This window comes from Chelmon rostratus, chromosome 23 (assembly GCF_017976325.1).
Source record: "Chelmon rostratus isolate fCheRos1 chromosome 23, fCheRos1.pri, whole genome shotgun sequence".
Lineage (NCBI taxonomy): Eukaryota > Metazoa > Chordata > Actinopteri > Chaetodontiformes > Chaetodontidae > Chelmon > Chelmon rostratus.
In genome coordinates this window covers 7,126,996-7,149,602 of record NC_055680.1, presented here as the reverse complement: position 1 = coordinate 7,149,602, position 22,607 = coordinate 7,126,996, and the positions used below count along the sequence as shown (strand labels likewise).

At 44.1% G+C, this 22,607-nt stretch overlaps 1 protein-coding gene across 1 annotated transcript; it reads right to left on the bottom strand.

The window, feature by feature from the left end:
* Positions 1-8,438: 8,438 nt before the first annotated feature.
* Positions 8,439-21,780, bottom strand: LOC121626801 (transmembrane protein 151A). The gene is made up of 7 exons (XM_041965484.1): positions 21,671-21,780; positions 11,747-12,085; positions 10,748-10,882; positions 10,255-10,394; positions 10,134-10,173; positions 8,783-9,668; positions 8,439-8,743 (listed from the first exon to the last, which is right to left on the bottom strand). Exons 1-7 carry the CDS (start codon positions 21,737-21,739, stop codon positions 8,439-8,441), a joined length of 1,914 nt encoding a protein of 637 aa, XP_041821418.1. The 5' UTR covers positions 21,740-21,780.
* Between the last annotated feature and the right edge of the window lie 827 nt (positions 21,781-22,607).

The following is a 22,607-nucleotide window of genomic DNA, read 5'->3' as shown; positions in this document are numbered from 1 at the left end:
TAGAAACAGTCAGGTGTAGTTTGCAGACAGTCCCATGGGATGAGCAAAATCTAGTGAAACGTTGTACCTCCTGACTCTACACCACTGGGTCGACAGAAGCTTTTGTTGGAAGTACTTTGTTGTCAGTGCCTATAGACGGCAAATCAGATGACAAATGCATGAGAAGGCGAGCTCGGATCTACAGTGCAGAGATAAACAGACACTTTAAATGCAGCAGACTGGTGCTTTGAACTCCTCACCCTCCTGAGTTACTGTTCTCAGTGGTGTGAGCGGTTCCACGACCATGATAAAGAGGACAAACAAATACAGAGAAGCTTGTGTCGGAAAGACACAATCCACGTCAAATCAGCTTAATGTGACCAAAGTGCTCCCTAAACACACGTAGACAAAGCCCATCCAAAAGAAAGCGACATGCCATTGCACAAACATGAATAATAAATATCATAGCCTGTCATACTCAGCCTGTAAATGCCACAAGTATTGTTATAACCTTTATAAATATTGTATGTGCATTAGACCAACCTGAGATTGATGCTTGACAATGTGTGAGACACCCAACACAAGGACACACTGATCGCACACGACTGGCACAAATATAACAACCTTTAAGATGATCTGTTATGCAGCAGAAGAACTTACTGAGAAAGGTTGACCAAGGGCTGTGATAATAATCATAATAATAACGATAAACTCTACTTGTATAGCACCTTTCCCCAAGAAATGCAGCTCTCAGTTTATAGCAAGAAATGACATGCATCAAGTGCTTCAAATAATAAAGACACAGCTATAGCATGAGACTTGAGCTACCCATCAACAGGATTGCACACTACTGGGCACCAGTAACGTGGCCCTCACGATATTTTGTGCTGGCTAATAAAACATGAAAAATGAACTACAGTGGTTTTCTTTAAGGTGTGCCCCAGTGATTTAGTATTGTACCACCTTAAAGCTGCAGGACATGACACAAGATTGGTCAACATCAATGCTCCAGAGGTTCACGTATCCTGACTTTTGGTGGCTACTAAATCCTGGATCCCACACTTCCCATAATGCAACTCCATCATGTCCTTTGTTGTTGCTATATGAGATATTAAAGTGAAGATGTCAATGTTGGATAAAAATTACAAGGTGTAATTCAAGAAACGTAAATTACTATAGGAATAATTTAAAGCCACGCTAGAAATTGGATGCAAGTATTTGAAGATCACTGAAAGCAGCTAAACTAAACCTGAAATGATACTGAGTGAACTAGTAATTAACTTTATTTTGTATGCACATAAAATTGTAAAAAAAATAAATAAGTAAATAAATTACCCACGTTTTTCATCATCATGTGAATTTTTTTAAGTCTCTAAGACCTAGCTGAGGTGGCATCAATATGGTCTTCTTTTTTCTTTGTCTTTTTTAAATCTTTGGAGGGCTCCCTCCAGAAGAAGATAGTTTTCATGGTCTGAGTTGCTCTCCACGTGATGAGAAAATGATTAAAAATGGCGGAGTGCCCCTTTAAGGCAGAATCTGCAGTGCGTCTAACAGCACGCTTGCATTATCTTGCGCTCCAGCTGTCAAAAACACATCACCAGTGAGTGCATACAACAGAACTGCAGGTAATAGAATTACACAATACTTCTGTAATTTAGCGCTTTCGTGCACGTCCTGTTTTCTAAAAATATCAGCAAACATAAACTGCTTTGACAAGCTGCTGTGAGAAGAGCTGGAGAACAGACAAGCAAGCAAACATCTATTTTTAGATTATAAACATCTGAATTACACAGAAATACATTTATTTTCAATAATATCTTTAGAATTTTAAAGATATCATCGGGTTAAAAATCCCACAAGACCAAACCCTGGTATCCCAAGCAGATTGACTTTATTTGTATCTTCCATGATAGTTAATTGTCATCATCATCGTCAGGATCGCATCAGTTAACAGTGTTATTGCCACCAGCTCCGTTACCCTCACCGTCATCATCCACCCAAATGAAATAATTACATTATCTTAAGCAGGCCAGTGACAACAGCTTTAATCTGGTGTGATATTGACAATCTCATTATCAGTTACATATTAATTAGCTTAAATACTGAGGACATTTTGCTTGACGGTGCTTGAACAGAAAGCCCATTCCTGGCTTTACACATCACTGTGTAAGACAATAATGCATTGTATGTGACATTATTGTTTTATACTCCATAGAGGCTGCATGTACATAACAACTACATTGTGGTAACAATTCATTTGTTCGACAGCTCACAAGTAATCCAGCAGCATTAAATATTTAGCAAGATAGAAAATGAGTACCCTGAAATGTGACATGATCATCTCTTCTCAGGCTGGGTGTAAGACAGCGGGGGACTCTTGCTGCATTGACAAGCTAAGTTTTACATGAATATAGCTTTTTATAGCTTTATTGTCCAATGATGATACTCAACCAACAATCAGGTGACACAGCACACGTTTGAGCAAGGTGTTACTGCGTCTCCAACACTAATCGTGATCACATTTTAACTATAGTCTGACCCTGATCACAAAATGAGCCTTGACCCAGGTGGTGACGTGCTGTCGCTTCAAGGATTTGTGACAACACACAGCTGCTCATTATTCCAGTGCAAAAAACAACGGGCGTGACACTGTATCACACGGATACAAGGCTCAGTACAGGTTCAGCACAAACTGCTTATTAAAAGAGCAGCGAAACCCCGTCTGTGGACACGAACAGACTGCTGTTTTTAGCTCTGAGGGAGACAAATTCACATTAAAGTGTCTGAGGTCAGAGGTCAAAAGAATACCCTGAATTCTGCTTTTGGTCAGTGGAAACTGCAATTTGAGTCCAATATCAGTAGTGCTACAATAACTGCATGTGAAACATAGTCAATGCATCACAAAAATCCTTTGGTTACCTGATAGTTTGTAGTATCCACATTAGACTAACCAAGTGTCCGGAAACGGAAACTGAAAATGCGGCTGGAATTCAAGTGATTTCAAGTCAAACCAATTTAAACATGTTTTTTTTTTTCCTTGTTTTTTGTTTTTACAGGTTTTGGTATGACTACTCGACTCACCCCATGACCACAAGAGAAACAGTAACAGTATTGACAACAATGCATCGGTCATAATCGCTAGAGCGTTTCATAAGATAGTCGAGTGATGATGTTGATAACAAGGTGGAAAACAAGAGCAGGATGCGGTGCTGAAACTGGATGCGGGCTAAGTTTGGGCACAAGAGAACATTTAGAGTGGTCTTAAATGTTGATCACGAACCAAACGTTTTGTTTGTAGTTTTGTGTCAGATGGAACAACACAGCCAGACAATGATTGATGCTGTGGAAACGGAGGCTCAGTCACAAACTGCCTTTATCTAACAGTGCTGTCAGTTCAATGACTGAAGCTCCCATAGCTTGTGGTTATAAGTTCAGAAAGCAACATATACAAGTCTGGCCACAAAGCAGGGATATGGGCAATATTGCTTCGCAACACATTCAGTCACAGTAAAAGTCAAACAATATGATCAGTGGAGAAGATAAATGCACAATCACATAGGGCTGCGCTGCTCTCGGAAGGTTTAAGCCTCAGGGGTTTGTCGCACCTGTAACCAGTGATGTCACAGCAGGTGCTTTTTAATGAGCTGCCAAGACCTAGTCTGACATCACTGACCGGGCTGTGTGCACATGAGAAACCTGCTTCAGTCTCAGCCCACAGAGAGCAGGATGGCAGCTGTTTTCAACTGCGTTCATTAAACTGATGGTTTACCCTCCAAATACAATACCACATACATATAAGGCTTTGCTGCCACCTAGTGGACAAAAACCCAGCTTGCCAGGTTTAACCAAACATCCCACAACATTTTAGACACATTCTGAGTGGATTTACACATGAGTAGAAACGAAACAACCTACATTTTTAACCACATTAGTGCATTTTGCCAATAAAGATCACTTGATTTATTACTTTTGCTCTGGAGTAAATCCACCCTTTTGTCACCTAAATGTTTGGTCCACCTGTGCAGATCGTACTGTCGCACGTTGTGTGGACTTGGTGCAGACACCTGTATCAGCTGCTAATGTCTATGTGCATGCATTTAAGCACAGGCATTTTCTTTTTTGCTTTGGCATGTTAATGGATCTTTATGTGAGAAAGGGAGCTCGTGTTGACACAGGAACGCAGCATTAACTGAAATCCTGAGCAAAAAAGTTGGCAACGTCGGACACAAAGGCAACATAGCAGGACAGTTCCACGCTTGCAGCGTGGGTGTGTGTTTGCACATGTTTGTGTTCAGACTCTGCATGTGTGGGGCTATTATGGGTATTGGACTGATGTCACTCTAGTCTAAAATAAGCTGTTATAATGGCTGCTTTACTGCTGTGGCTAAACATGCAAGCACGCATGAGTGTGTGTGTGTGTTTGTGTAAGACATCATGGGCACAAAGTTCTCTTGGCACACCTGAAGCGGCTGAGGACACACTTTTGACACACTCTGAGATAATAAAACACCGTATAAATATCCGATCACAACAAATATGAGTGAAATACACTTGTCATATTAATAAATATAAATAAACAAACAAGACTTGCAAGCAAGTATAGCTGGGTCCAAGCACCCTACGTAATTCAGAGGGTTGTCTGTTTTACAGAAAAAAAATAAAATAAATAAATAAATAAAAAACTTAGACATGAGAACTGTCCAAAGCATACAAAGGCGTTTGGATTTTAGACAGCAGTTAACCTGAAATAATGTCTACTCAAGTATGCAGATGATATAAAAGTAGCAAATTACAGACTGAAATGACTGAACTGAACTGGCAAAGTATTTAGCTAGAAACGCAGATTTCACACTGGCGCTCACTACTTGTGAATTCACGAGGCTACCTGAACAAAAGACTGACTGAGCAGAACCCTCCGAGCCATACTGTTACAATTCAACAAAACAACAAATCGAGTGATTAAAAGTTAGTGAGAGCGACATCTTGCATTTAAATCAAATTAACACAGAAGTGTGGTCAGTGCTTTTTTTTAGTGCTTCTTTTCTTAAGGGACATTAATGGAGACAACTTTATCCACAAGTCAAAAGACCGAGATAATGATAAATAGTTGTAAAAATAATTGTCTTTAATCTCACACTTCCACTCTTGCTTGTTTCCCGCGGCTGTTAAAGCGAGTCTGTGTCATTTTTCCAGTTCTCCAGTCATACACAAACACTCGTCCTTGTTGCTGTTTATTTCCTCTGTCGGTTTTCTTCCCTTAATTGCTTCTTCCATTAGTTTCCTTGTGCCCAGTTCAGCTTGATGTCCCCCAAAGCTACCGAAGATCCGTGAGCCAGAATCAGTGTGTGTGAATGTGTGTCCAAACCAGGTCAGCACTCATGCTCTACTTTATCGTTCCATAACGTTTCATTGAAAGAACGTTCCCTGCTGTCTCGGCTGAATCCGGGCTGGATGCTCGTTGTTACAGTATCTGTGTGCCTGTGTGAATGGCCGCCGTCGTGTCCACGATCTCCATCATTTATGAGGTGTATGAAGGATCATTTTTTTTCCCTGTTTTCAGGAAGCTCCTCAGGTTAAGAGATTTCTGTCGTTCTTTCAGTGTGCTTTTCAGTATCGTGTTTGAAGTAAGCAGATAGAGAGCGAGGGAGACCCTCCCAATCACAAAGTGGCCGACGCGACCTTTGGAGGGCACTGTGCGGGGAAGGTCGAGAAATGTTCATCTAACTACTCTAACTGCTTCTTGCTACGGTAGCAGGTTTGGTGTGCTTCGTATAAAATATATGCATCAAAGCACTGGTGGCTGTGTTGTCTGTGCGAATCGCCTCTCCCTGGACTGATTTCCCACGAAAACATACTAACTCGGAAAGTAGGACGAGTCGATCCCAACGGATTCTTGACCGTGCCCTTGTCTACATGTGTCAAAAAGATCTAAATTTGTGTTGGTTGACCATGAATCACTGCTTTTTGGCAATGGCAGACATATTTGCTACATCGCTATTAGTAGCTCCTGCACAATAGCTGTTATTAAGTCACATGCATCTCTATGCCGGCGAACTTTTACACATTTTGTAGTGAGGCGATGTTTCAGAGAGCACTGGTACTTATTTGCAGGTGATTCTTCAAGAGGAGGAGGTAGCAGCGTAGCACAGTCGGGCCAAACGCATTGTATCACAGGGCTCATCGTTGTGATCATATTGTTGGTTTTATTTTAATATTGTAAATTCTCATCAGCAATTTTGTCGGCTGCAGTAAAAATACGAAGCAATCAAAAGTCCGATTTCTTCTGTGTTTTTTTTTTCATCATGAGAATACCAGCTGAGTTTGAGAGCTCAAGATTTGCTTCCCATGCAGTCCAATATTGTGGACATATATGAGATAAAGAGGTGATTTTTCATGCCTAAACACATACAGTAGTGTGATATATAATATACTGATACTGGAGGAAGGTTTACTGGTTACTGTAATTTTTTCCCATCATATTGTGCGAGCTCTTTGGGCACAAATGTTTAAAACTAGAGCACAACTACACAGACATGACTGGTGGAAATTAGCCATGTTTTACTCTTACTGTGTGCTAAAACCACATCCTGTGTTAGCAACCTTTCAATATATTTAAAGCTCAATTTTGTCCTCGGCTCCACTGCACATCAGGTAAACTCACTGATCAAAGAGCCCACATGATTTGTTCAAGTCTCATTCTGTGTCTGTGGAAATGTACAGACATAAAAGAGCGAGAGGTCATCAAAAACTTTGTGTAAGTGGGAAATATCTGGTTTATAAAATCTGATCCTAGAGGAGAAACCATCGCCTGGAGGAGATGTGATACGCCGAGTGAGCTGAGATGAAATCTGATCTAAGCGTTTCCAGGAGCAGAGAGGGGTGCATCACATAACCACCACTCTAAAAAGAGGAAAGGGAGGAGCAGGGGAGAGAAGGTGGCGGAGGAGAACAGGAGGCGAGGCTAATGATGGATGAAGTGACTCTATTTTGGCACAACACGTGCTGACGGCAAACAAAAGATGCGCCCGACTCGACATGTTTGACAGATGTGTTGCTCAGAATCACACCTCTGCACTTGTAACTTCTCGGTGCAGGGGGGGGAGGAGAACAGAGGAGGTGACAAAATGGAGTGCAGACAGGAGCATGAGAGAAGAGGAGCAGGGCAGAGCTGAGAGCAATGGCTCCTCTGCTTATGGAGTTTTTTTTCTATCGAGCTCCATCTCAGTAATGGATAGAGTGGCGGGGAAGCTAATGGTGAAACCATGAGTAAGACGGCATGGAGAGGCAGGGAGGAAATCAATGGTTCTCCTCTTTTATTGTACTGTTTTGGTTGCTAGCTAGATGCTGTGTGAAGTTGGAAAATAATTCTTAAAAGACCTGAGAAAGACTGAATTTATTTTAGGGACATGTTTGAAAAAATAACTTGGGCAACTGTTTGAATGTTAGATTTCCACATGAGATTCAAGGTCAGGATTGCTGCGCAGAGGACGTTACCTCCTTCATCTTTTTTTTCTCCTCCTCCAGTTGATCTTTATGTTAATCCTGTTTTGTCTCCTGCATGAATTCTGTCAGTATTGTGGCCATTTTGTACTCTATTTCTTTTCTTTGTCTGTTGTTGCTGTGCTGCACGCCAGTACTTGCCCCTTTTTCCACATTTTACCTTTGTTAACCATTGCTTCGCTCCCTCTACTTCTCTCTGTTGCGTTTCGTAATCCTTTGTGATGCCCACTGCTCCCTCCCTCATCTGAAATATTTGAAATTCTTCCTTCTTTGTGCATTTCATTCTTGAAATGAGCCATATTTTTAGTCCGCCTCTGTGTATTTTGATTTTGAGCAAAACCGAAGCTTCAAGCATCCCTTTGAAAAGATACCCTCCACCACTCAGCCGGTCTCTCCACTGCTCTCCAACCTGCTATTTTTAGACTCTTCCCACTCCTGCTCTTGCATAGATGTATCTGGAAGTAGACGATCCAAACTTTTCAATCTTCTTCCCCAGTATCCCATCTGCCCCCTCTCTCTCACAGTCTCTGTGTAGAGAAGTCTACAATTGATACCATTTTCTTGCCTTTACTTAAACCCTCAGACTCGTATTACCTTCCTGCTGCTCTCCCGATCAGCTCTCATTTCTTCTGGACCAGTGTGTTTCCTGCCTCTTTACAGTATACATTTTCTTTTCCCTTTTGGTTCTATCCTCTCCATCGCTACAGCTCCCGTCTCCCTCTTTGCTTGGTATTTCTGTCTGTCACACAGCTGTTCTCACCTCCGAGGCTTTGTTCTGGCTGAATCCTTTCTTGCCGTCAACCAGCTCGTTTGTGTCAACCTCATTCTGCTCTCATTTCATATCTCATTTCCCCTCATACAGTCTTCTCTGATCCACTCTTTGCTTTCTGTTCAGTGGCTTCTTTCATCTCCCTCGGCCTCTGCCCATACTTTCCCGCTCTGTGTTATTTTTCTGGCCGTCACATGTCGTCTCCAGCATGGCAGCTCTCCTCGCCGTGTATAATGAGGACGGGAAAGAAGAACGCGTCCTGGTAGGATGGAGGACGATCCCTCCCTCCCCCGTCGCCCTCCCTCCCCTCGCCTCCCCCTCCGCTGTCCGGCTCCGCTTCTTCGTCCCTCTCTCTGCCTCCTCTTCCCCTGTCTTCCCTTCTTCTCACCTCATCCTCCTGCTCCTCTTCCTCGTCGTCATCCCCTTCTCCTTCTAGCACTCCTCTGGTCTCCTCGTTGTCTTGTCTCGAGCCTAACCCTAGGAATCCTCCTCCACCTCCACCTCCACCACCTCCACCACCACCTCCTCCTCCACTTCCTCCTCCATCTTCCCTACTCCCTCCCAGCCCCCCTCCCATGCTTCTTGAGTGAAACAGGCTGTTCTGGCGCCCTCCTCCAAGTCTCCCTAGAGAGAATCCGCTCCGGCTGAGCACCAGCCTTCCTCCTATACCCCCGCCTCCCGGCCCTGCTGCCCTGATCCCTGCCACGGTAGCGTTCAGGAGGGCTGTGGTTCCCATCGGGGCCCTTAGCCTGGAGGGAAGACTGGAACTCGACGTGGTCCTCCTGCATCGGGGGCAGCTCTGGAGGAGGTAAGCCGAATTGAACACCACAGGCAGAGCCAGGGGGGGCGGGTTGGTCCCCTGGTTGGGGGTGGTGCATGGAGGCCCAGAGATGGGCGTAGAGGCGGTGGGGTTGGACCCCCCACTTGTGTCCATGTCCATTAGGAGGGCTTCAGAGTAGCTTGGCACCATCTGTTGGTTACAGCGGATGTGCCACTCCAATTCTGTCATATCCACCGTGTTGACCCGAGAGATTGCTCTGTAACTTGTCCCATTTAGACCGATTCCAATCCCAATTCCTCCCGGGTGGATTCCATTCTCAGTCCCTCCTTCAACCCCATCCCCTCTTCCACCCGGCCCTCCTCCACCACCACCTCCGCCACTATCCTCGTCCTCCCCGAACAGCTTCTCCACATGGTAGTGGACATATGCTGTGCGATATTCTGACACAACCCTCAGTGGCCAGGACAGGAGGAAAGCAGACGCCAGCCAGAACACCCTGTGCCTAGAAAACCACGGCTGATGCGCAGGATCTGGGAACGCCAGGATGTGTTCACGGAAATCCACGTTCTTCAGGTGCATTCCCTCCCTGGCCTCCATGTAGTCGTCAAGCCCCTCATTCTCCCCGAAGAAGCGCGCTCGCTTGGAGTAACACAAAGAGAACAGAGCACTTTAGCTATGCAAGGACTGACATCAAAACAACAGACAGAGCGTTATTTCCGAATCTGATCTTTAATGACCTACATTAGTCTGAGGGGTCACAGTTTAAAAAGTGCCATTCACAACAAGCGCATCCAGTGTGTTTTATCTCCCCCCAGTGTGGAAGCCAGACCTGGACAGAAGCTGTCTGCATTACATGTCTTTTACATTGATCATCAGCTCAGATTTAGGTAGATCTATTGGCAGAAATATATTATTCATAATTATGTTTTCATTTGTGTATAATCATCTGGAAGTAAAAACTCTTGTGTTTTCAAAGCTTGACAGGTGTAGCAACAATTTTATTGATACAGTAAAACAACCAACTGATCACTTTGAACGAATAAAAACAGGAACGGGAACAGAATTAATTAAATAAAATATGTTGGGTTTTTTTCCACATCTTACCTGGGTGAGGTAGGCAGCTTCAGCTCGTGCACTTGAGAAGCTAAAAATGAGCAGAAAAATGAGTTAACACTCGTGTTCTCTTCCCCACCACCTCTTCTGAACAGCTGTGACGGCGTCTCACCTGAAACACTTGGTGAAACGGAGGCGAACAGCAGGGTGCAGCTGCAGGTCCAGCAGCTCTTTTGATACGTCTTTGACACCATAGCGGGCGTAGTCAAACTCTGAACTGGAAGCATGAGTGTTCACCCGCTCATGGTAGACCTGAGGAGGGAAGGAGCAGGGCACAGATGGAGGGACAGAGTTTAATGGAGGGGAAATGGGAGGAGGAGGAAGGAGAACAGGTGGAAAGTTTGAGAAAGGAATAATGAAGAAGACTTTTAACCTTCATATATGTTTCAGAATCAATAAAGCATGGTTACTAAATAGAATGATATTTTTCTTACTGCACACAGCTGTTTGCACACAGCCCCGCAATATTTCACTATAGGAGAAATTAAGATTTGCATAGCAGTTATTTTAAAAGTTTACAAAATTATAACTTAAGCTTTGTTGTGTAGCTATTAACAATATAAAAAGAAGGTGTTAGTGTGTGTGTTAGGAGGCGTTTCCCTCACCTGCGTGGTCGTATATGCATCTCCGTTGCGGTATCTGGTCACCTGTCTGGTCCTCCTCACGTAATGATAGCTGATGGCCTTCCACCAAATGCAGGGCGTGGCCTGCTGAAGTCTCTGCACACGCTCGTACACTTCCTGTGTCAACGAAAGAAGGAATAATCAAATCCATTAATTGAGTCACATTTGAGATTTCCTTCGTGACAAGCCTGTTGAAAATGAGGAAGATGAACAATCTAAAATAAAAAGATGCAGCATTGTCTGAGAAGTTTTTGCAGAGGCAGGACAAGCAGAAACATACAATTAAGTTCCTATTGTTTGCATACAGCAGAGTTAAGTCTGCTGAAAGTCAGGCCCTGCCACTGTTTGTTTATGATGTTATAATTAGTATTTTAAAACTCTATTCAGAGCAGTCTTAATCATAGCGTATGTGGCCCTGACAGCACAGACTAGCATAAAATCTATTTTTATGCTAGTTTTTGGCAGTAGCTGATAGCCAAGAAGAACAGGGAGGACTTTTTTTTAACAGCAGTGTGCTCCTGGAACTCCTGATAAAAAGATGCCTGATGCCCCCAGGTCAGCGCATTTCCATGTGAGTGGGCAAATATTCTTCTCCCTCACTCGAACAGGAAATTGAGAGTAAAACACCACTTTCTCCCTGTGAAGTAAAATTTCTGACTAAAGTGCATGAATATTATTACTGTTAAGGGTTCTAATTATCCTGCATTTCTCCTGAACAGCAACAATCTGTGCAGACACTTAATACAGCATCAATTTATGTATTAAACCACTTTATTTTAGACATTTAGCTGACAATATCGTGCTGAACGAGTTCCAAACAGATTCTGCTGTGTAGTCCAAGGTCATAGATCTATTTCTGGACTCCTACTGCAGCAGTAGACTCCACAGTCTGTAAGGTGTTGTGTTCGGGTGATTTTTCAAGCTATTAGATTCCCCTTCCTCAATACTAAATTCAATGCCAACGCTGGTTTTCATACGTACCTGGAATTCTGCGTGAGCCAACATTGCCGTCTTGGAGAAGCAGTGCCAGCACTCCACCAAGTAAACCACATACAACATAGCCAGGAAGGCCAGGGGGATGTAGACGTAGCCGCTAGAGCACGGACTCTCCAAGTGCAGGATGTCATTATAGTAGGCTGCCGAGGTGGCGTCGTCGTCAGCACCAATGGGAATGGAGGAGGAGCCGAGAACGGGTACGCGACAGAGAGCGCACCAGGCGAGCGTGGCAAAGCAGCCGTACATGAGGAGGGTCAGGAGGAGGCACTTCCAATGGGACTCCCGACACAGAGAGGAGGCCAGAGACTGTTGGACTGGCCGTTGCTGTGGAGACAGAGAGAAAGGCGATGAGATGCTGACAACATATTGAAGAAGTACAATTAAAATATTTTAACAGAGAGCCTGCCGTACAAACTGGGGGACGTAGAGTTTCATGACGTGACTACCAGTCAGGGAGCGTCTAACAAATGAAGCTACTGAGTTGCATTATGGGAATTGTAGGACCCAGTGCTTGACCCATACTATTTAAAGCCAGGGTATCTTGGTGTCTGCTACACCCGTTCTGATACTGAGATACTGATACTGTACATTTGATGGATAATCATAAAGTTTGCAGCGACCTTCACTGTCTCAAAAGCCTTGGCAGTCCCTAGACGTTTCATCCAGCCACTGGGTTTCAACTCAAAGGTACTGGATGGATTGCCATGACAATGCCACTTTTCATCTAGCGCCATCATCAGGCCAAAATTTGTCCAAGACTTGTGACCATGATGATAATGATGATATGACTATGATCCTCAGCTGTACTTTGTTTTTAATGCATACTAGCAAATGCTAGCATGCCAACATGCTAAACTAAGATGTAAACATCAGTATGTTAGCACCGAGCATGTTTACATGCTGATGTTAGCATTTAGCTCAAAGCATCGCTGTGCCTCAGGACGATGGTGTTCCCAACATTATGGATGTAGAGTGCTCTTTTAGTACATTTTGAAGGCTAACCAGTTTGCCTATTTGAACGATTTATTTGAATTTTACCTTTCTTAACATTAACATCCATTCCTGAGGCTTTGACATGTATGACAACTGTTAACACTAAACATACAACATTAGACAGAAATTTGGGGACAGCAGTCTGAGCTGAGCCAGTACTTTTTGACAAGATGATAATGAATAATACAACATGCTGCACAATGTTAATGTTTAATGTCTGACAGGTGAAAATGATTGCAGGTGAGGTGGTGATAGAACATGTTTGTCGAGGAAGCAATGCAGATTTTATCTACCTGGTGACCCCCCCCAGTGAGTTTTTAATAATCATAATCTTCCTGTTTGGTAAACAGCCTCGCATTTCAGAGCAAGCGTGTAAGCCGAGGTCTTGACCAAAGGAACGCATTACACCCCCCCTTACCCATCATAGTATAAGTGCTGCATATTAGACACACACACACACACACACACATACACACAGTTTATGCCTCTCTCTAAGTGCACACAGCCTCATTTGCACTGTTAAGACATCATATTACAGTGTACTCAAACACACACACAAACACATGCATTAGATACACAGACATAGTTGGTCTAATGTGCCCCTCTTCTCTCTCGTCATCTCCGTCTATCCACGCACACGCCGGCATGCACATTCTCAAAAATTGTAATGCAGCCAGCGGAGAGTATGTGAATAATTTAGATGAGAACGATGCTTCTAGACCGTTCCCCCAGCTAACTGACTCCACTCAAACATCGGCAGCGTATATCACGGCTCCTTCGATCTGTGTGTGTGAATGAGGGATAGAGAGAGAGGGGTTGTGCCGGATGAAAAAAGCTTGTGTATGTTGTAGAGACATACAGAGAGAGGAGGGAGATGCGGTTCATACATCTCATGTGCGTTTACTGGCGTCTACACGTGTGCACTCTCTGTGTTGTTATCCTCTGCTTCTTGCTGAATGCGACAAGGCAGCAACAAAGCAGATGACAAAAAAAAAAAAAGATTGGATGACACCAGTGTCCTCTCCTTCCCTGAGCCAAGTCTGCCTGTCCTGTCAGCACACCTCCCCCTCCCTCTCTCATTATCTCTCACTCCTTCAATGCAGCCACAATGTGCTATCCGCTAGCATATTTGGCCAGCTGCAACACACACACAGCCTCTCTCTCTCTCTCTTTTTTTTACTACTTTACGTCAAGGGCAAGTAGTGAAAGGCAGAGTGAAGGGCACACACACTCCACCGGTCCAACATCTCACTGCCAAAGCTCTAAAAAACATCGAACTGCATACTTAGGGATCCAAAAATAGGTGAGATACTTTAAAAAGACATGAAAATTATCATTGGTGCCAATTCAATATCATCCTGTTTGCTTTCCATCTGCCTTTTCTCTCCACATCCTCCTTCCTTTCCTTATGTAATCTTTTTTTCCTCCTTCCCCGAATCTTCCCTCCCACCTCCTCCAAAGCATTTACTCTCCCATCCCAACCGAAGTCTCTCCTCCCCTTCGTCCTCACCCGCACGGCTCCTCTCTGTTACATCCTCTCTGAAAGTCTGTCTCTAAGTGGATTGATTGGGCTAAAAGTGTAGCGAGGGAGAGAGGGGATGAGGAGCGTGAGAGAGACGGAGAAGCGGTCATGAACTTTTCATGAATGCAAGTATGAAAGGGAGCAAAATGGGGGGAGAATAAAGAGAAGGCAGCAGCGACAGACTGCACCTCTCTCCAGGGAAGTCCACTGCCAAAATCCATCCTCCTCGTTCTCCTCCTGCCCTCCCTCTCTGTCTATCTCATTTTGTCTTCCCGGCTCCAATTCTCTCCCGTCCCTTTCTTCTTACCTTGTGCAGAGAAATGTGGGCTAAAAAACAGAGAATATTCTAGCAATAAAAAAATACCCGCACGGGTCTCGGCTCGCATTTTCATCAAGTCTGCAGCCGGGGTGCGCCCAGTTAGAGGAAAATCAGCCCCAAGACAGGAGTCAAATTATTTCTGTATGCGCTTATGCCAATCATTGTTTGTCAGCATGAGCAGCTCTCACAGGTAAAGACCAGACCTGCTAAAATGTTGTGTCACTGCGAGGCAGAGCCTAGAGATGCTTTTTACACAATCGACCGGGTTTTGCAAGGCTTTTGCAACTACATGAGTTTGGTTTAGAAGCGGTGCTCATTAACTAGTGGGTTTTTACAGAGACAAGCACACAAAGTACCATCCTGTGTAAATGTTTCTGATGCCGGGTACTCGAAAATGTAATTGCTCTGTCCATCCTCAGCTCTAAATAGTGCTGGCAGTTTATTGTAATGGGACTTTGCGAGACATAATGAGACTGAGGGGCAATTTTGATTATCACATAGCATAGTAACTAATAGAGGGTGACATTCCACATCCAGTAACAATGCACACATACAGAGTAAAGAAATGGTGTATTATACAGCAGTCTGAGCTGCTTTTGGTTCTAAATAAAAGACTAAATATTCTGGAGCAGAAGCAGCTAAGAAAAAAGAAAAGCTTAAACCGACACCTCCTTTGCTCACGTAATTGTTATTCTTATGCACTGGTTTACATTTTTTCATCCTGATATGAATTCTGATCCTGCCGATACCAAGAACTGACCTGATAGCAGTGTCACTCTGTGGATCGCTGTTGCACTAAAAACAGGCTTTTTTTAATAGCTGCATTGACAAATAAACTGTATTAGGGTGGGCCGATATACCAGCCACCATCAGCCATACAACTGTCACACTTTGCAATGGTGTGTGTTCAGCGCCCACTCCACACACTAGTGACACACTCGTAGATTTTCAGCCTCTCTCTGCCGTTGCTGGTCTCTTTATGCTACTGTGTTAGCTCTCTGAATAAGAGTCTGTCACTGAGCAGCGGCTCTCACTTGTTCTCTGGAGGCACAAAAATTGCCTCTAAAAAAACAGCACTCCGCCAATCACTCCACCCAACCCTCTACTGTACTGTGGATTGGTCATGTCATGGTCAATACCCAAACTGCTTAATAAAATCTGTATTGGCGCCAGTAGCGATCCGCCAATTCGGATCTGAGCATCCTTTATTCTCTAATTGTGTAAGATGTGTGAGATAGTAAACTATGACTGGACACACTTCAACAGGGAACCACTATTGAGGTTTGTGTGTTCACATTATTAGAAAAGGGTCTTGTTCAGGTCACCAGGTGCCAGTCAAGCTTTGATCTGGTCACAATGCCTCTTTAAGGAGTGACCACAGTGTAATGCAGGGGAACTGGGCCCAAAATAAGTAGTTTCTGGTCAACACAACACCTCCTGGTACAAAACTGCTGCAGATTTTTTCAGTTTCAGGTGCCTCTGCTGAGCGTTGGCTCTTGCATCAGGCTGTAACGGATCAAAGGCAAAGCTCACTCTCCCTGAAATCATTATGAAAAGACATCTACACAGCCTAGTCTGAAAGGGCGTCAGCTTTCACTATTTTCATGCTGAAAGTGTGGACTGCCTTCCTTTCATGCTCTTTTAAAGAGGGCTGATGCAGGGTGGTCCATACATAAGTTCTTCATTAAAAGGTAAAGTGAGTAGGATTTAGTGACATCTAGCCATGACGGAGTGGATTGCAACCAAATGAAGACACCTCGCCTCACCCTCCCCCATGGTGGCCGGTAAAAATGTGAAAAACGTGAAATTAGCTCTCTATAGCCAGTGTTTGGTTTGTCCATTATGGGCTACTGTAGACTCTGTGGAAGAGGGCCAGCTCCCTCTGTAGATACAGAGAACTAAGGGTAAGGTAAGGAAAACACAAGGATTCTTATTGTCAGGTGATTGTACATTCTGCCAATAGACCCCCTTAAATCTTACACACTGGACCTGTAATGTTTAATTAATAAATGAATTAAAGTGAAAAGAGCTTTCGACCAGCCCGAGCATTTGCAAGTGGTAAAACTGTTCCCAGAGACAACTGGATCGCTTTGTTTCCTCGGAGCCCCGCAACCACCAAAAACAAAGGACACACTACATTTTTTTCCGAATTTCCCTGAAGAAACGATCAAAACCACTTTGGAAATAAGAGGGAAGGAAGAAGCACGTTCACTGAAGAGGTAAAGTGAAAGTGTCCTAATTCTATATGGAGTACTAACGGAGTGTAAGTATTGCTTCACACAAGAGGTTGGTGTCAGGGTGGAGGTGGAACTAGACGGAAACATTAGGAGAAAACGCGTGACTTCATTCATTCATTTAGTCTATAATGGAGACATGAAAGCAGATAGAAACGGGGCCAGCCAGCCAGTCTACATTTTCCCAGGAGATCGTACCCAGTCGCAGACAAAGCTGCATTATGAAAGTGAGGCTTACAGAGAACCAATCTAAACACCGATGGTGTCATTACTCTGCAGCCACTTCACTGTACAATCAACATCTTCTTCATAATCATACATTAAAGCATAAAACCGGTCCATTGCCAGTTTAATAACTTAAATCCAGCACTCCGACATGAAACATCTAACAAAATTCTGCTGTGCTAAAAATACTGACTCTTTGACACATTGTCTCTATATTCTATATATATTCCTGAGCATCCACAGTCACTGGAGACAGCCGCCTGAAGAAGAGCCCGCAAACCTTGACCACAGGTGGCTTTTCTTTTTTGGACATGCATCAGACAACCTCGCTTTCACAGAGGCATTTCAGAGGCGTGCTTGGATTTTGAAGATCCCGTGCATACTGTACTGTCGTTATTTTCCTGCCTTTACTGCAACTGCAACTGATAGGGCTCTTTCATTAATAGCATTTGCTTCAGCCAGTAAATGTCTCTGAATTCAATCACTGGTCCATAATCTGGCCTTGTGTCGCATTTTGCTGTAATATGGTGCTGCATGCAATTCTGCCACATATTTAGTTACTGGCTCTTTGTATTGATGTGTGCGCAGGTCAAACTGGAGTCTTAGGTTTTCACTCACTAAATGCATTACTCTCCAATAGTAGAGCTAGCTAAGGCTACATGCTGTCAACAGTGCTGCCTATGTCAGGCAATTTGAAAGTGGCAGTGTTAACTTTAAGGTTCAGGCATGCAAATATTTCCAAAAGGCAAGTTTCAGACTCTCAAGATGATCTACCATAAGCTGATCAGGACTTTCAGTATTTTATCATCCCTCACACCTTCCCTATCAACACAGCTGACAAATTAAATTAGGAAATTCTACATCTGTGCACTGGGCAGAGAAGTGTTATTTACAAACCCCGCCTTGCATTGAAGAGTGGAGTAGAAAATGAGCAATGCTCTCCCTCTGTGTCTCTGCTCATACTGATTCAGCTGGTTAGGTGTGACTGGAGCAGCTATAATTAGCAGTTCTAGCATGTGGGTGGCAAATGAAGTGAAGACAGGAAAGAAGTGCTGTTGAAGCCTGCAGTACACTGTTAAAAAACGATGTGTCATTTCAACACAGCCGGAGAGAGTTTAGGATGTCAGGTTTCTACCTTTGCTGCAGCAACAAAGACATAATTAGCGCTCCGTGTGTTAGGAAATAAAATGTGTCACCGTGCGCTCACTGTGCTAAAAATATTACTCCTGTGTTACACATTTGAAATTTGTTTTAGAGTTCACTGGAGACCAATTATCCACAAACAACAATTACCTGCAGGCAAGGTGTAGGTGTGTATGATCAGTATTTTCCAGTCATTGTTTTGCCAATAAATGACAAAAAAAACTCTCAATGTTAATTTCATTTTGGTGTCTCCTATCAAAAAAAGGCAGCAAAACAGCAAGAAAAACATCAACCGCGTGTTAACAGCTAATTAAAGTGTGAGAAAACAAACCTTAGCTTGTCCTGATGCTAAATATTACTGTTAAAGTGTCCATTTCACACTGCAGCAAATGTGCAAGCTGCTCCCTTATTAGCAGCAGGTGGGAATGAAGTTTAAATTGAATGTAACCAACAATTAACTCAGAGCACCTGCACAGCAGAGTGACATTTATTGCAATTAAACATGTACTTGGAATAACTTATTTACATTATTTTGCTGTGTGTATTAGAGTCAGCGGGGGAACAGATTAACAACAGGCCTGCTTAGCTTTGAATATTATTTGGACGTATTCTCCGTGGGAAACCAGTGTTTTACACAAGACACCTGCTGTTGTGTAATGTTCTACGTCTCGCATCACCTTCTCTCATTGATTTGCATGATTATTCATGTCATGAAGCACAAATTCTCGATGAGTAAACCTAATGGCTGTTCTACACATTGTCGGCCTCCTTCACGGTGGCAGCCGGGCTGATGTTATCGTTTGTTATTGCAGCCTGCCTCCACGCTGCATTTGATTCTCCATTAACAGCGTCAATGTGTTCACCTGTGTGTGCATGCATGCCATCACCTTAGGTTTGCACCACGCGGTAGGAAATGACTGTCTTGATCTCTCACGACTCTTGGGGAAACTGCAGGATTCCTGTTGCAGATGTCTGTGTGACCGAGCGGCAGGGATTTTATTTGATCGTTTGCAGCTATGATATTTGTCACATTGCATTTTGCTCTAATGTTGTACAGGAGATAGGTGCATATATTTTGTGGTACCCCAGGGTAGACAAAGGGCTGTCTATGCTTTTGACTATTACCAGCATCTTTAAAGGATAAGTTTGGTATATACATTTTTTTTCTTATTGCAAGCCCAAACATAGCCCATTTCTTCCTACTGAAGATGTAAATTTTGTCGAATGGCTGACAAATGAGTTAAATGAGCAGTTTCTTCACAACAGAAGGCTCTTTTTTCGCTACAGGCGTAATATTTCCATCAGAACAAGGGTTGGATGTATAAAGTTTCTTCCTCCTGAAATTAGGACCTTTGATGGAAACACATTAGAATCATTGTTGCGTAAGAAACAGATTTCATGGAGGTTCGTATGAATCACAGATGCGATTTTAATATTAATCACGTGGCTCTGTTTCATTTGTGATCATGCTAGCGTGAGCGTACATGCATTCCCATGTGGGACAGAGAGTGAATAAAGTTAAGTGAGGTAATGTTCGAGAGGAGAGAGGATGATGAAGCTGTATACTCCACAGCGGGCAAATCTAAAACAGGAAGCAGACCAAGAGGGGAAGATGAGAGAGAGTAATGGAGGCAGAGAACAGATGAACGTAGAACTCATTGCATTACATTGCACCGTCGACACTGCAGGCATGGATAGAGACAGAGGACAGAGGCAGAATAAAGTGAAAGCCATCATTTAGCCTAACAGGCTTAGTTACTCTACATATTATGTGTCTAGAGCTTTAAATTACCATGAGCCTACTGCCAACTGCTTTATTCTGTCAGTTTTATTGGCCACTTCTCGGTAAGGCCGGTCTTATATTTTATAAAAAGCAGTTGGACAATAAAGATATAAAACTCCTTCAATCGCTTACAGCCAGTGAATGAAAAAGTGAGTTTCATGCCTTGAAGCCACTCAGGGAAGATATTTAAAGCTCATTAGAGCCAAAACGACCAGTCGATTAATCAATTAATCGACCATTCAGTCGGCGGAGAACTCACGGCTGCCTGTGATTCTCTCCTGTCAGATGTTCAAATGTGAGGATCTACTGTTTTTTGTGGGAAATTGTGATGCCCTTTTTCTGACATTTCAGAGACAAGAAATAAATTAAAAAATAACAATAATAGTCTGATTAATTGACAATTAAAATAATAGTTAGTTGCAGCCCTAAAGCTAGAGAATGTGAAAGTGTGACACCAGCCCATTGCCACTGGTGCTCACATCACAACACACACTACATTTCCTCTCAAACTAATAAAGTCAACCCCACTGGTATAGAAACCGGTAATTTCCTCCTGAGCAGCACATCCCCTTGCTTATACACCATTACACTTCATGCATACACAACTCTGCTCGTCCTCAAAAGGTGGGAACAGTGGTGAGAGCACACCATGGCCCACATCCTTCCTCATCCATGGATATTTTTTTCCTGGCAACTGACTTACGTAATGTTTTGTCATGCATTTCTCTCTGAGTTTTTTTTTTTAATAATGATGATGTGTTTGAATAAATGATGCCATTATCTAAGTACTGAGGTCATGGCAGATGAGGTGGTGAACCGCTCAGGAGGAGATTTCCATGTTAAAGACATGTGTGACAGTGTGGTGGGATGCACAGGGAGTCATGGATTCACCCTGGATGTGTAAACATGAGCCTTTGAACAAGATGCCATTTCCCAGAATGGGTACTTTGATTGTAATGGTTCAGGAAGCTGGGGAGGACTTCAGAGGAGGTATAGTTACTGGTTAATGTACTGCAGGAGTTTGACAAACATGCTGCTGAATGGTTATATCCTCTTATTATAAATGGTAAATCCTTGTGATGTGGAAGCATTCTGCTTGGGAGTGTTATTCTGTCCCCCCATTCACATTTTGTGTCATAGTAGTTTTGGCTGAGAGGTGTGTTTGGCCAAACTGTGATGTCACTTCAGAGGTGTCAGCTGCTAAATGGACACACTCCACGGCTGAAAAAGACTAAACCAGCTCCCCCAGGAGCAACACATCACACTGCGTTACCAGACGGATGGCATCAACGCTGTGGCTTCATTTCTAGACGGGCATTTAGTCCCCCCCTCCCTCTCTGTTCACCGAAACCACAGCCTCAGCTCCCCTCTTGTTGGAGCCAAGGTCCCGTTCCGTGTCCTTGCTCTTGCGAAAGCCGTGAAGGACTTGAGGAGGAAAACGTGACTCCTCCGCGTCAACAACGGCAAAGACGTGTTTTGTCAATGAAAGGAGCCCACGCAGTCCACAGCGCGTGATAGAGAAATGACGGCTTGTTTGGGGACGACCAGTAATGACACAGAAACACAAGGTGCTTCTTGTAGGGGCAAAATATGCGCAACTTTACGCTAACTGGGCTCCTTCTACCTACGCATAAACACCCGCGTGCTCACTACGGGAGACAGAATAAACATGAGAAATGTCCTTCTTTACCTGCTCTCGTCCTGACCCTTCCTCCAAAATGGGCTCTTCTGCGGTGGTCGTCTCCTCCTCCGTCTGCATTTTCCCTCTTGCCACTCCTTCCTTCCTTAGAACCGGGCACAGGCGGCTCCCACCCCGGTAACGTCCGAAGGCAGGGACCTCCCCGGCGGAGCAGCGAGCTCGGTCACCCCATCCGCCGCAAGTCGGTATCCAATTTCACGATGGCGGGGCCTGCGGCAAATAAGCATCATCTACTCCGGATGTCGGTACCCCCCTGCCTCCTTCCCGTGTCCCTCTCCCGCTCAGTGTCTCCCCTCTACCCGCTCCATCCTTCGCCTCTCCGGTCAAAGCAAAATGTGACTGAGCATCCAAAGTCAAAGCCCGTCGCCCCCCCCTGTCGAAGCGTTTTCGCTGCTTCTCGCTCTCGTGACACTCAGCTGCGAGTGTGCGTATGTGCACGTGTGCGCGCGTGAGCGACGGCGCAGAAGAGCCAACCGGAGCCGAGGATTTCACAAGACGCAGATGCACAGATAAACGGAGACGCTCGTGGGCTCAGCGCGCGTGTCGGGTTTGTGCGGGAAACGTGGCGGATAAATACAAGGGGCTGAAATGCCGAAATGAGCGCGAGGATGACTGTCATCCATCAACTTTGTTTTGCCGCGGTTGCACCTTGCAAAACCTTGGGTCCCCGTTGACGTCATACACCAACATCCCCACCCCCATCTATTCACCTGGGCACACGCACAGGCGCGAGGCTGTCCTGTAGAGCTAGACACGCGCACACACTCAGAGGCACGTACAAGAGTGCTGCCAAATTAGCCAAATGAAAATGGGGTCGCATGGTGCACCTGAAACAACTATTTCCAGTGTTGTTAAAGATTTTATTGGGAATAGAGGAAAATACAGAAATCCATTCAAATACTTGATTTTGTGGAATAAAATACAGGAA